The sequence below is a fragment of the Chanos chanos genome, chromosome 2 (assembly GCF_902362185.1).
Source record: "Chanos chanos chromosome 2, fChaCha1.1, whole genome shotgun sequence".
NCBI classification, from domain to species: domain Eukaryota; kingdom Metazoa; phylum Chordata; class Actinopteri; order Gonorynchiformes; family Chanidae; genus Chanos; species Chanos chanos.
In genome coordinates this window covers 31,279,386-31,295,273 of record NC_044496.1, presented here as the reverse complement: position 1 = coordinate 31,295,273, position 15,888 = coordinate 31,279,386, and the positions used below count along the sequence as shown (strand labels likewise).

Here is a 15,888-nt window from a genome sequence, read left to right as displayed (position 1 = left end):
TGAAAAAAAAAATCTGCAAGTAAGGATGATCCAGGACACGCTCTGACATCTGTGGTTATTTTGCTGAACCAGACCACACATGAGGATAGTGGCTTAGCTAAGCCAGCTTTATGGCTATTATTTACTACTGAATAAACAGCCATATGGTGCCCAGGCTAGTCTCACTGACCTGCCCTTTGAGCTGTTAACCACTTTAAAGACGAGATTAAAATCTTTCTTTAGGATCATGTCCCAGATCACTGGATGTGCAACTACTGTTCCAAACACACATTTGGCTAATATAAACAGTATTTATCTATAGATGTAAATGCTGTGTGTGTTAGACAGGGTTTATGAGTAAGGGGTGACAGTGTGCCTGAAAAGCACTGGAATCCACTCCACTCCACACTCTGACAGATGATAAACTCTGCATCCACTGAAAAAAAAACAGCCATTCAGAAGAAAGAGTCGGATGCACCGCCACGTGTTGAGTCACGCTGAGGACATGATGAACAATTTAATAATGTCCGTTATACAGATATTTGGACTGAAGACCTAGATAAAGGTATTATAGAAATACTCTTGGGTAAATCCGCGGGGCCTGATTATCTAACCTCAGATTTTAATACAAGTTTTTAACCCAGTTTAACAGACTACTACTGAGATGCTAAAATATCCAACTTTAATCTTCAGTGCAAGATTTTATTGCCCATATTTACAAACCTCAAAACGTCCCCTGCAGTGATATCACCCCTGAGTGCACTTTTTACTGCACAGTTAGGACCAAAAAATTTTAATTTATGTCACAGTGCTGCCACTGATAGAATGTCAGTGGTTAGAAATTAAATTTGGTGCTTTTGTCTTTATCTTGTCCTTTTAATTTGGTTCAGTTTGGTCTAATGTGGTTTTAATGTTGTTTTTATGTATAGAGAGTATGTTTGAGCTTTCTGTTTACAGCCTAATACATAGTCCCTAAAAATGTGAAGTTATTCTAATTTAGAACAGTGTAACTATAAGGTGCAATCTAATTTATACTTGTTTACACAATTTGGTATTTTTTAAAACTGCTGATAGTGTGAAATTCATTCTTTTCTTGTTTTTCTTAAAAATTGTGCTTAAAATGTATTGACGCCATCTTGGATTGTTACTATCAAAGCCTAAAATCAGCTCTATTTTTTCCCAGTGAAGCAAAGCAAATAGAACCAATCCAGTCTGCATATGGGGCAGAGTGGGAACTCTGACTGGGATCACACCTCTGCACTGTCATCTCACTGGCTGCATCATCAGGAGGCTTTGTTATACTGTTTGTGTCATTGCAAAAGCTATGTACAGTTCAGTGCAATCCTTATAAACAATTCCTATGTAAAATAGTGTGTAATGAGGCAATTAGTAATAGAATCTCACCAGTTTCTGTTCCTGCAGTCGAAGGAAACAACTCCATTTGAGTCTGGAGTCCACTTGATGCCTTCAGAGGAACATTAAAGATGAGAATTGGTGTTGAGGAACATTAAGCCATTTGAAATATTAGATAGGTCATGCCAAAGTGGATATGAAAGACCACCTACCTGGATAGAGTCTGAAGAAACCAGTTGAGCTGCCGAAGTATTGCCATGTGAGTGTAGGGTCCTTTTGGAAATTACTTATGAAGATGTCATTCAGAGCCTCAGACATGTACACACCATTAAGAATGTCTGGGTCTGATTACAACGCACGCACACACACGCACGCACACAGAGAGAGCGAGAGAGAGAGACATACACAGATAGACAGAAAGAGAACACAAAGCTTTAAAGAGTAAAGTGAGACAGAGTGTTGAGTAAACAGACATACAGTCAGAGTCTGGACTGTTATTTAAGGTTTCAGTGATTCTCACCTTTATTGTAGACATTAGTGGGGACTTGGATGACACTCTGTAATGTGTTGACAGATAGCTTGTTGAAATGTTCATTTTCTTCCAGTTGAAACTCACCGCCCAAGTCAATATAGTTGCCTTCCTCATCCATCGTATTCAGTAACATTGAGTTGTAATAGTCAAACTGTTGGAAGAAGGACAGCAAAACAGTGATAGTACAGCAGTTTCTTCACTGTCTTACTCTTTTACTCATTAAATACATAACAGTAATTACAAATATAGCTGCAAGCAGCAATGACGGGGCCAAGCTGCTCATGGCCACCGGTAGACAAGTGATCAGAACAACCCCTGCACAAGACTCCAGTCCATCACATGGTGAACAGACACACCAAAACCCACTGTTCCCTATGAGGGTGCCACATTCCACCAAAATTCACCTAGGGCTCCTTTGGTCTGCCATAGATAGCCAATAAAAGACAATGATACCAAGGTGAGCCATTAATAGAATGGTCTGAACAGAATGAGTGTTTGTGGCTTCTCAGCTTGGATTCTCTTCTGTGATGATGCACAAGAAGATTGGTTGAAATATCTGCTTGTGTCCAGGACTAATGAGTATTTTAATATATATTTTATATGTTTGGTATCATTGTTTTTTATTGGCTATCTATGGCATTTCATGAAAATTTGTGGGTATCTAGTACTACCCCTGGCAATGAAGTGTACCAAGTTTGGCATCAATCCATGCAAGAATTGCTGAGTTGCGCTCACTTTCTGTTTTGAGGCTTCGTCATCAAAGTTTATGGAACTTTTGCTCAGTTCCTTCTCTAGATGATACATACCAAATTTGGTGGTGATTGGATCTACGGTCTAGGACTGGTTTGCAAAAGTAGGTTTTTTGAAAAATTCAAAATGGCGGACAATCCAATGTGGCAGATTTTCAAGAAAGGGATCCATTCTCTTCAGCATGACCCAGGCAATAAGGTGACACAAAGGTCACCACTCTAGGTCAAAAGGTTCAAACGTTATAAGCAAAAATGTACTGTGGAATTTGGCCTGTTGGTGGCGCTAGAGCCAATGATGGAATGACACCAAATTTGGTGACTGCATATCTTTTACTGTGCTCCATGAGGATGCCAAATTTCATCATGATCCATGAAGGGCTTCTATGCTCTGCTATTGAAAATGACTTATTCCAAGATGGCCGACAAACAAAATGGCTGACGGCTTGGGGTCATACTATTCCATTTCGGGCTTGATACTGTGATGATGCACAAGACGTTTGGCTGAAATATCTACTTTTGTCTTGGAGTTATGGGTATTTGAATACATTTTTTAATGTTTGTCTGGTATAGCGTCACCATGTGGCCAAATGTTATGAAACTTGGTGGGGAGTCAGTACTCCCCTAGTCAATGAATTGTACCGAGTTTGGGATCAATCCATCCAAGCATTGCTGAGATAGGCTCACTTCCTGTTTGGAGCTTCACCATCGAAATTCATTGGACGACAGCGGCCGCACTCTTTGGCCTAGCAAAATTCTTTATACAACTTTTGGTCAGGATGGTCTGTAGATGTTGTGTAACAAATTTGGTGGTGATTGGATCAATGGTCTAGGACTAGTTTGCAAAAATAGGTTTTTGGAAAAATTAAAAATGGCGGAAAATCTAGCTAGGCGGAAATTGATGGCCAATGGGTGCATTCAACTTGCCATGATCCAAGGATTCAGGGGAAAAAAAGGACAAAGGATTCAAAAGTTATGAGCAAATAAGTACCAAAAAAGTACCTTGATTTTTGGCCTGTTGGTGGCGCTGGAGGGATGGATGGAGAGACCCCAAATTCGGTGCCTGGATACCTTGGACTATCCTTTGTCGATGCGCCAAATTTCACAAAAATCTACCAAGGGGTTCTAGGGGCTGCCATAGACCCGCATGTGACAAATAGTGGAACTTACTAACAATTACAATAGGCTTGGCCCCTAATAATAGTGAAAAATTCGAACAACTACAATAGGGTTCCAGCAGCTTTGCGGCTTGGCCCCTAATAATAGTAAAAAATTCTAACAATCACAATAGAGTTCCAGCAGCTTCGCTGTTTGGCCCCTAATTATAAATAGAATTTTAAATTTAATAGCTTGCATAGTTAATGATATACTCTTACTTTAGTTTCTGAGTTTTTTCGGTACCATTTCGGTACCAGTGTGCATAAGATCCTGATAGTATATGTCATATAAACACCTGTGATAATAATGAGGATGGCTGATGGCTGATAGCATGCTGAAAATGTCAAGGAAAACAATATTGCCAAAGCTGTAGTAAATGAATCTGTTAATCTGATATGTTAATTTGATATGCGAAATGAAACTTTTTGACTATTAAGATATGCTGACGGTGGTTAAATAGCTACTAACTTATTAACAAATACCTGATGAAGCTGACAGGCATAAATGCTAGCTGTTGGAGAAGGCAAAGTAAGCTAAGTAACCAATAAGATATGAGGCCTAACAGTACAGATAAATGTGGGATCACTATTTGGCAAGCAAAAGATCACAGTTGCCCTTTTTATCTTATATGTTATAACAGCTTATTAATGATGTATAAAGTGTTCATAACAGAATTAATAAACTTATTATAAACCATTCATAAGCCCTTTGTAAAGGTAATCTTGTTGTAAAGCGGCACCTTTTTTCTTTCTTTTTTTCCACTGAAAAACAATGGATGTAAAATAGAATTTGAAGTTTAATCAATTTTGTTATCTGTGAATGGACATTATAATAGCCCTCAGTTAGGATTCTGTTACAGTGAAAACTCCAGAACAAATCATTTGACAAGAGTGAACCTTCATCTGTTACTGCTGCCAACATGACGTGAAAAGTAGTTTTGGATGACAAACATTACTTTAACAAACACAGAGAACAAGGACTTACCTCTAAAGTTGCATTATATTCATGGTACAAATCTGCATCCTCAGCGGTGTCTGCCAACCTCTGTCATTACAGTACACACACACACACACACACGTCAGGACAAGTCATCCCATCACCAGTCAGCTCACACATGACACCCTGACGGTTACGCCCCGCTAAATTCACATACTACTACTACTACCACTACTACTAATGATACAAGTTTATTTAGAGCCCAATATCACTATTTATAGTCTCAAAGGGCTTTTAATGTCTATACTAAAGTCAAATCAAAATTATATTATACATAAGTTAAAGAAAATAGATAATCTTTTAGTCTCATTGTAAAGGTATGGAGAGAGTTCGCCTCCCTAATTTCTGCAGGTAAACCATTCCAGAGGAAGAAGGAGTGGTAGGAAAAGGCTCGATTGCCAGCAGACTTCTTTTTAACTCTTGGAACGACCAGTAGTCCAGAATCTTGAGAGCGCAGGGTACGAGGGGGATTATAGGGTGTAAATAAGTCAGATAGGTAGGCCGGCGCAAGCCCATGTAAAATTTTATATGTTAATAAGAGGACCTTAAAATCTGCCCTTGCATGAATTGGGAGCCAATAAAGGGAAGCCAGGACAGGTGTAATGTGATCAAACTTCCTTGTTCTGGTCAGAATTCTGGAAGCAGCATTCTGGACCAGCTGAAGACCTTTGGTAATAGAGGCAGGCAGGCCAGAGTACAGAACATTGCAGTATTCGAGGCGAGACGTGACAAATGCGTGAACAATGGTTTCTGCATCAGCCATACTTAGAAAGGGTCTAATTTTTGCAATATTACAGAGGTGATAAAAGGCAGTTTTGGTTGTGTTTTCCTATATGAGTGACTAGTTAGAGACTGGAAAGTAATAAGAAAATAGTCTGAGAGGGCAGTGGAGTAGGGAGAGACAACAACGTGAGCGACATCTAGTCCTCGAGCTAGAATAAGATCTAAAGTGCTGCCAGTGAAATGAGTTGGTTCGTGGACATACTGGTTAAAGTCAAGTGTCTATGATAGCTGTAAAAGCTTTATTAAGAGAATCAGAACTGTTTTTGATGTGGATATTAAAGTCACCCAGTATCAGGATTTTACCCACTCTAATTAGAATAATGGAGATAAATTCAGAGAATTCATCTAGAAATTGACTATAGTGCCCGATAGAGCACTGCTACAGGAAAAGATGAGGTTTGCATCATGGAGAGCAGCAACAAAATTAGGTAAACTGAAGGTGTTGGGAGAAAATTTAGTTTTATAGATTAGAGCTACACTCCCACCTTTCTTTGCTGCCCATGCCTTATGTGAAAGTGGTATAATATTGATAAAATCTAACTTCAGTGTTACCAGGGTGGAGGAGGGAGTCAGATGAATTGGAACTAAGTTGCTACGAAATATGGTCAGTCTGACGCTAGACCGAAGTGAGCTACATGGGCGTGAAAGTACACTAATGGGAAATAATACTCCACTGGCTGAATACGTGGTCATATTAGTCTTAACAGTATGATGTTCATTACGATGAACATTATTCACCACAAGGATACTTCGAAGAGAGGGGCGGTTTTCTCGTTTGCTGTCTCTGCCTGACCAGTACTCCAAGCTCTTTTGCCCTGCTTCCTTCTCCGGCACCACTTACAAGGTGTAGCAGGTAGGCTAAACAATTTAAATCTAAACAAATGGAAGTCTGCTGAGTCTGCTGAATAATTTTTGGCTGTGAAATGTGCATCTATTGTAGATCTGATGTCGATTAAAGTCTGTCTATTGTAGGTGATCATGGTGTTCAGAAATATAGTGTTACTGCATAAAATAGTGTGAATAAATGAACAAAAAAGTTAAATTCAAGGAAGGCCTCAGACAACGACAGCCATCTTGATGGTGCGTTACCATAGCACTTTCAAATAACATAACAAATAATATCAAATAACATCCAAACAAATCAGCCCATTGCAAATGGACCTTGGCCTTGGAGACACTATTCACAGTCTTGAAATCATTCCGATTGCTGATTCCAGATGTACTGTTTACATGAAAGCGATCATGAAAGCATTGTAAATGCAAAGAAATTACTTTGCGCTGACCAGTATGATGTAGTCGAAGGCTAAAAAAAATCTCTAAGCCGCTCAGACACAGAAGTAAATAACGGTAGCGTGGTCAAAAGAACGCTTATTTCAAATATTGTAAAGTGCAAGGGCAGTGATAGCTTCACTACAGGTCAATGATTTGATCAGTTCATTACTTAAGACAATTGTAGCTTTATAATAACAATTATATCATCTCTGCGTGGAATATTCTCCCAAATTTACTTAAACAGCTCGTGCTGTGGGATTTGCGCCCATCTAGACACTCAACTATTCTTAATTCTTTGAGAATGTTTAACACAAATATGTTAAATTTCTCACACTGTCCACTATGTTTTTTAAACTCTGTCATGCATAGTGAAACGTCAATATGTCATTACTTCGCATGTTGAACGTGTGCGAAGTTCCAAGTGCAGAAGGCAATCCGATTGAGCATTTGGTTAATATTTTCCTGTTGAGCGGATTATGAGAAATCTGCACCTGCTCTTTCAGTCCGATTGAATTCTCGATTGGATTGGAGTATTTCATTCCGATCAAAGTGTTTACGTGAAGCATTTTCATTCTGATTGAACTTGAATCCGATTCTTAACGGAATAGCTATTAGGTTCCATGTAAATGCACCTACTTGAGTTTCCGTAATGCTGATGTCCTTAACTTCTTACATTTACATATTGAGAGAGACAGATAATTCCAGTATACTAAGATTTCCTTTTGTATTCAACAGTGATTTACCTGTAAGCTGGAACACAAACCTTAACAGACTTCATCTTGCTTCCCAGCATTCTCTCTATTTCTTCAGCAAAGTCCTGCACCAGCACCTTCCCATCCACATCCTCGATTCTGATAATGGGCTCAACATCTTTCAGCTTCTGATCAGGTCAGACAATTCACTGTTATTAAATACATCTCAACTCTATCACATTGTGTAGAGTTCAGATACATATCAGCATTTAAAAGGAAATAACTTTACAATGGAAATATCTTTTCCAAGGAAATAACTTTTCAAAGGAAATAACTTTTGAAGAACTGTTAACAGATGTAATCTCAGGGTTTATGCGACATTCCAGAATTGGAGGACATTTTCTGTCCCACCCATGAAATTTCAAATAATCCATGCACAAAATACTAAAACATACACTTGTTGTGTAAATTATACTTATCCTGAGACAAAATGTATAAGTTCTAGAAAAAATGGTTCTAAAATATTATTTAAAATACCGAATAGCTCTTGAGCACCCCATAAAATGGCATTCTTCTCTTGCCCCACATTCTTGAGGACCAACTTGCATATCAGATATAATAGTTAAAATAAGTTTTAAATCTACAGTAACAAAGGACTTTGAGTAACACCTCCGGTTTCCAGCAGCAACCAATAGCGCAAGCAGTCACTCGCTATTGGTTGTCCTTCTCCATCAGATGCGCCAATCACAGCTGCACGAGCCTCCACAAATACTGCTGCAAAAGCCGCCGTCTTTGTCGGCGTGAAATACAAAAGGGAGAGGACTTGTGGGGAGACTGTGATTGTTCGTACACTTTTGGAGAGACTGCTGCTGTGGTATACATCGTGGAGTACTGTTGTATTCTGAGTTGATCAGAATCTTTGTGTGCGTTCGGATACCAAACCACACAATTACAAACACACCAATACATACACCCCCAAACAACAGCTCTGTATACACAGTGATTGTATACACACAAAACATTCACACATTCTCCATACTTTCCATTTCTATTTAATAAAAAAACACTAAAGAAACATTCTAACTGGATGCGCCATAGCGGCCACACACTTCCTGTGAACCAGAGACAGTCCTTCACACACACACACACATCACAACATCTACCATTTGGTAACACTTTATTTTACAGTCTGCCAATTACCAGCAGAGATGGGCACAAATATGTCAAAAAAGTATGTTGTTATAAATGACAAATACTTGCTCATCAAATGTATCAAAATAAAATACAAAATACTGGTCTAAGAAAATGTATTTAATTAAAATTAAGTAATCTGTAATTTGAGAATACAAAAATACACACAAAATTACCTGCAACACTATTTTAGACATTTAGCAGATGCCTTTTTCAGGACCGATTTACAATAAGTGCAACAGTACAGTAAGGTGATTTCCTGGATCTCTAACTTTACAGGCAATCATTTGAAGAAGTGCAACACATTTAGTATAAGAGATTCACCACAATAAAAAACAACTAAATTTAGCTGTTGGAAATTCATTTTGTCCTTAGGAACAAAAGTAGCTCATCTGATTTATCAATAATGAAGGCTTCCATAAGACTAACCACAAGGTGCCACCGTCCCAGGCTGTCTGAGTGTGTCTGTGACGTTAGCTAGAATGCCACTAGCAAGCAAACACAGCGATTTGCTGATTGCTCTATTCTCCTGTCCTGTAATGACATTCAGTGAACAATATCTGATAGTATATTATACTACATACTTTACCTTAAGACAGCGGTTCTCAACTCCAGACTCAGGGCCCACTGCCCTGGACGTCTTTGTTTTAACCCTTCATTAACTGAGCTAATCAAGGGCTTGTTGATTAATTTATCAGTGGAATCAGAGATCAGGAGAGTTAAACCAAAGATGTGCAAGACAGTGGGCCCCCAGGACTGGAGTTAAGAGCCACTGCCCTAAGGCAGTTTGAATCGAGGACCAAAGCAACTTCTTTCCTTGGGTTACTGGTCATGAGGAAAACAAAAAGTTCCCAATGAGCCAGCTGGACCCAACAGGATGTGTCACATGATTTACTTTCATCTGGTCAAAGACCATAATAGGCTATAGTTAGTAGTCCTATAGTAAGCCTGGTGATGAAAGAAATACATTGATATATATGATTAAGTATTTTAAGTATTTTAAATACACAAAGTACAATCTCTCAAAGTATTTTGTTACAAATTACATCTGATTGTTTTCCATTCAGCAAAATTCAAATTACAAAATACTCAAAAGTAATTAAACACATTTTAAATACATTAATTGAAATACTGCCCATCTCTGATTACCAGGTATTAACTAAGAAATGAGATGGTAATATAATACAATTATTAGGATAGGACGTACTAAATAATTTCCTGGTAAGTACATAGAAACCTAATAGGAAACCAGATGGCAACAACCCTAACCCTAACCCTAACCATCCAATTTCCTAGTAGGTTTCCATGTACTTCCTAGATAATAACTTAGTACTTACTGTTCATTTCTAATGGGTACTTTCTGAATAACTATATTTTATTGCCATCTAGTTTCCTAGTAGGTTTCTTTGTACTTACCAGGAAATTATTTAGTACTTTCATATCCAGTTTTTTTTTTCTTTTGGCACTTTCCTAATAACTGTACTTTGTTACCGTCTCATTTTGTAGTTAATACCTGGTAATTAGCAGACTGTAAAATAAAGCGTAACCCTGCTTTTTTTAGTATGATTGTGTTGATATATGTCTCTTGTGATTGTTAAAACTTGTTTACTCAACATATTTTTAAAAAATAGTAATTATGCACTGATGTTGTGTCCTACAACATGTGCACAACACTGGCAGAGGAAAAGAAAACACAGTGAGTCACACAGCACAAAGGTAATGACATCATCAAGCCATTTACTAACACCATGGGTAGGCAAAAGGTAAGTATGCTCTTCCATTTTTCATATTTTTCCAATCTTTTCAGCCTTGATTGAGTGTGCCACGGTAACCACCGCAACCCTGTTACTCATATTACCAGTAATAAGACAAATGAATTTCTGAATTTTTTTCCTTTATTTATATATATAAGTTTGTCCTTGATTTTGACAGTAACATTCCATTCCACAGCTAGCATCTACTCCTGACAAAAAGCTAACATTAGCATTGATTGCAACCCTGTTCCTTGCAACCCAGTTAGAGTAACAGATAGGCCTGTAACAATTATTTCACAAATGTATAACCATGAATTTTTGACGTGATTGCGGTTTCTTTGTTGAACCGCGGTTAAAGCATAGATAGATAGACAGACAGATTGATAGATAGATAGATAGATAGATAGATAGATAGATAGATAGATAGATAGATAGATAGATAGATAGATGGATTACTTTATTGATCTCCAAGGGGAAATTGCAGTGTTACATATTTTTTTTAGTGAGATGGGTCAAAGCATGGTCACACTTTTGCTTGCATCCATCAAACACGTTTCCAATGCCCGTGTGCAACCTGTAGCATGACAGAACAGTAGTTATCCTATCAGAAGACGTCCCGCCTGCATTAATTTGCATGCTGCCTTCAAGTGCTTGCAGCGATCCTACTTTTAACTTCAGAAATCGTAATTACAATGTGTCACACATTCAGTCCGTGGTTAACACAAATAAGAAAGCAGCTTTAAAAAAATGGCTGACCTGTCAAAAACATTGTTTTTTTGGCTGATGTGTTCTCAAAAATAAAATAGAACAAAGCAATCTTGGGCGACAGAGTCAGATTTAAGAGGAGAGGATGTGCATCAGGTGTAGCATTTAGGCGTTAGGATAAAATTAGCACGATTAATTAATTACATTCATTTAATTCAAGAAAATAACTGCAAACATAGGTTCAGAAATCACGTTCACCTCAGTCTAACTTTCTGTTTATGAAACGAACTTTGCTGCAGCATTTTCATACACACACATCTAACATGCAACACGATAATTTATTTAATACTAATTCTTACCATCTGCTGATGCCTTGCCTTGCGCCATGTTTGTTAGTGCCATCCCCCTCTCTACATCACAACTCGGTAACTCGGGTATCACAAGAAAATTTGAGTTTCCCACTAGTAATTACGACTTTGACCATTCATGTGCTTGAAACTCATAATTACGATATCTCAGATAGCACATGAAGGCCACAACAGTCAAGCTGGCTTTTCAACGTTAAAAATCCAAACAGTATTGGGTGGTTTCATGAGAAGCGGTGTTGTACCTCTGAGAAATGCCCATAACATTAAATGAGTAATTTGTTTTTATTAATTCGATTACTGACATTCAGCAACAACTATTTATATGAATACATGTTGCAAATTATCCTTAGGGTTTCTTGGATGTTCAGCGCAAATTTCAACCCAATCCAGTGAAAAATAAGCAATTGATGAGGCTTACAAAGAATCACAAAAATGATGAAATTTAGCTCTGAGGGCCAATCTTCAAAAATTCATAAGTAAAAAAGTATTTGGAGTAGAGATATAGGATTTTGCAAAGTCCCATGCATTTTATATTCGTTTTCACATGAATGTTTTCAAGAGAATCCATGACATGAACTGGAGGGCCTAGGTCAGTTGGTATGGAATGACCCTTAAACAATATTTTAAAATATACTTTTTTTCAGGTTCCTGAGTGTTCGTAACAGGGTTACACCAAGCATAGCACACACCAAATAAAACATCTTATAAAAAGTGTACCACCGATGCCTAAGCTGGACAATTCAAATTATTTGATGGTTTGTTACTTGTTTTTCTTAAATAACAGAAAATCGTACAATAAATGGTCAGTTTTTCAAAAGTGTTGATGCCTAAAAAAGCGTTGATGACTTCTGAGTCTGTTTAAGCGATTTATTTACTGAACGCAATTTATGCAAGTAACTACAAACTCATTTGTCACATACAGGATGGACTTGTTATGGGGTGACCCCATCTCTTACAGAGCTCTGATCTACCAATGTGTGTTAGATACAATATGTCTGATTTATTTAAACTGGAGCTGTACTAGTGGCTGAATAAACTAGATTAACAGTGAGGGGCAGTTCCCTTGTTTTGATCATAGCTCTCAGGTTATTACCCTTAAGTTCAGTATTGTATGGATTTTGTCTAGATCTTCTATTGCCAACAAAGAAACAGTGAGAGATTCACAGACAGTTTACAGACAGGTAGGAGCCCATGCTTACATATTTCTGCAAACATACGTATGCAATGCCAAATGAACTACTGTGCTTCTGCATGCCTACACTTGGGGTAGACAGAAGTTGGCTGTCACCCATTAAAGTCAGCTCAGACTAAAGCCAAGGGACCTTACGGTGATGAGCAGGGAGCTATGAATCAGAGTATTAATGGGATCCCATTAGCAGAGTGCACAACTCACAACACACATTGTGTCCTTTCTCAATCGACATCATATTTACGACCCTTTCTCTCAGAACGACTGATATGGAGAGGAATTACACCAGGAGCCTTTTTCCTGTAATAGCCCCATCTATACAGTGTGATATGGACCAAACAAATGCCTGATATGACTTACCAGTTGCATATTAATGCTGATATGTGACACTTCCTACAACTTGTCACATGCAAACATTCAGGTAGGAGAGAATTCAAAGTGAGTACAGGGAACATGTGAGAGAAATATTTTGTAAATGAAGTGAACAGCGATTGGTTAATGTCAAATTAACCAGCTGGGCTCTCTCCAAATGTAAGGAGCTGAATATCTCTGCCTACTTTCACTCTAACCAGTCATCTTACATGGAATGTTTATGTTTCACTGAAATCCGGGCGTGAACCATAGAAAAAGTACACAGCTTACCTTTTGAAAAAGGGCAGCTCCAGAGTACTTTGCTGCAATGATGTTTATTTGCTCAGAGAAGATACTGGCCCATTGTTGAACCCTGATGGGAAATGGAAGAAGAATGAGAACTGTATATAACAATTATTCTTTGTGTCAGACACTGTGTTGACTTAAAAAAAGACAGCAGGCACATTAAGATTTTCCTTTGCATTCCAAAACACGTGTTCTAAAAAAAGCCTGCTGCCATTTTTGTTTTCTAATTCCACACAAATATCTGGGTCAGCCCTAATTTCCATGAATGCTTAATAAGATTCAAAATAATCTGTAAAAATCTAACTACAACAAAATAATACATTTGCCTCAGAGATATGATTTGTTTACTATTTCAGATATTGGACACATATGTGACCATCACTTTGCACAGTTGGCAGAATGATAAACAGAATGATAAACAGAATGATAAACTGTGTTGTCAAGTGAGAACAAGGATTTATTTGTCCTAAAGCTGGGACAAAATAATTTAGTCTGAACACATTGCTAACCAAATCTCTGAAGAGAACACAGTGAGAGAATATTAAGGGTTTTTTTTTTATACAAATACTCAACATTTTAAAAACCATCGACCAGAATCAAACTACTTGTGCAATTGTCACCCTATTTTAGTAAAAACAGCGCACACGCATGACTCTGAGGCTGTGAGAGTGTCCCAGAGTGACACAGGGAGCACTGCACTAGAACTGTTGATCAGAGAAGATTAATGTGGGTCATGGGTTTTCCAGAGTGGAAGACCTCTGTCCTTAAGCACTAGTTTTAGAGCTCTGAGCTTAGCTTGGTAAAATATTGGATTACAACACCACTACAGCCAAGGATTTCCTCCAAGACTAAAGAGGTCTCCACAAGACAGGCCGTGGGTCTACTCCAGGTGGATGACTATTTTTATCCATTACATTCTACAACAGATTCACACAAAAGAGACAGAGCATATGTGAAATACAGCACTGGAGACATTTTAAAATAGATTTAAAAACCTAGGAGAGAATATGAGCTGGCATTGATTTACTTCATTCAGTGAGGAAAAGGAAGATGTGAAATGATTGCAGCAGACAGGCAGGTCTGCTGTGGTGGCGTTGCTCTCTGTTTAGGGTGTTAAGTGCTGTGGGCATGAATAACAAAGGAAGACCATCTGTCTTTGATCCCTAGGTGCTTTTCCTCACAGTCTTATGGAAGGACACCACCAACATCCTATACAACACTAGGAGTGCATCTATGCTGCAACACTGTTTGGCCCATTTACAACAGTGGAGAAAATGGTTTCTGAAACACTACTTGAACACAGAGCAGTTATCACCATAGTGTATGGACAAAGTTCACACAGCCCTTAAGAAAAATACCTCCGAAGAACACTCAAGAGTCACAAAGACTGACTATAAACTGACTGTAAGACTGACTGAGACTGACTCTAAAATTGATCGTAAGATTAATTGTAAATTGACTGTAAGATTGACTATGTGATTGATTGTAAGATTGCGAGATTGCGAGATTGTATTCTTTTCTTTTTTTTGCAGACTTCCTGTAATCTCAAGAGATATTCTTCTGTCTTATGTAAAATACTAAGACTTTTCCTCCACAAAATGAAACAAGATCGTTGATAACAATTTGAAGTCCCAGTACATATGTATTTTCAAATCTGGATGTAAAAATAATGGTTTAGTCTCACGAAGAATGAACTATACTTCTCATTAACGACAACATTCAGGATTACCTTTTGTGCAGCATGTATCTGTTTTCAGCATGCAGAGTCTGTAATCTCTGTCCTATAAAACTGCTTCTATTTTTCCCCTCACAAAGAGATGTTTTGGATTTTCAGTTTCGAATGAGTTAGATAGTAAAATGGAACCAAGGGCTGTATGTAATCAGGTCTTTAAAATCAAGCTGTGAAACAGTCTCTGCTTAAACCAACACAAGCCTTTTTTGTCTTCCCTTAAATCAACTTATTCATAATTTAAAAAAAAAACGAGACTCCCTAATAATTTGCCTCTGTTTTGATGATGTTTTTGGGGAGAACTGTCCCTAACCACTTAAACATTTTCAGATAATTTTTTTAAGCAATGCCTAAATTTCAGGAAATATGCAATCACAATCATTAAGACACTTCTCCACTATAAATTTCTCTATGACTTCCAGCTGAATCTGGGCTTGATCCAGGGGCAACACTTACGTTTCAGGTGGGATCCTCATCTGTGCATCTGCCATGGGACATAAGCCGCCAGACCAAATTAACAAGGCTGTGAAGCACAGGCTGCCTCTCCAGGCTGAAATTTTGCCTACTGCCATCTCAGAAGAGAAGAGCCACAACACAGCAAAGCCAAGAACACTGGCACTGATCGTCCCCTGACTACACAAACCCAACAAAAACTAGAGTGATTTTGTCCAGAAATCCACCATACAGCTCATTAAAAATGATCCTCTCATGTTGGTCAGACCAAGAAGTTTGGGTCTGCCCTTGTGAAGTTAAAATTATCTCTTATGTTCTTTACTCATCCACA

General features: G+C 38.1%; 1 protein-coding gene across 1 annotated transcript in view; it reads right to left on the bottom strand.

Annotated features, from left to right (window-relative positions):
• Nucleotides 1-15,595, bottom strand: part of cacna2d4b (calcium channel, voltage-dependent, alpha 2/delta subunit 4b) — a 63,313-nt gene extending 47,718 nt beyond the window's left edge. Inside the window, exons 1-7 of the mRNA XM_030765239.1 lie at nt 15,561-15,595; nt 13,361-13,442; nt 7,583-7,699; nt 4,753-4,812; nt 1,853-2,015; nt 1,545-1,676; nt 1,384-1,444 (exon numbers count right to left, since the gene is read on the bottom strand). Coding sequence (XP_030621099.1) covers nt 1,384-1,444; nt 1,545-1,676; nt 1,853-2,015; nt 4,753-4,812; nt 7,583-7,699; nt 13,361-13,442; nt 15,561-15,595 — 650 coding nt within the window. The remainder of the gene's footprint in view (nt 1-1,383; nt 1,445-1,544; nt 1,677-1,852; nt 2,016-4,752; nt 4,813-7,582; nt 7,700-13,360; nt 13,443-15,560) is intronic.
• Nucleotides 15,596-15,888: the final 293 nt, after the last annotated feature.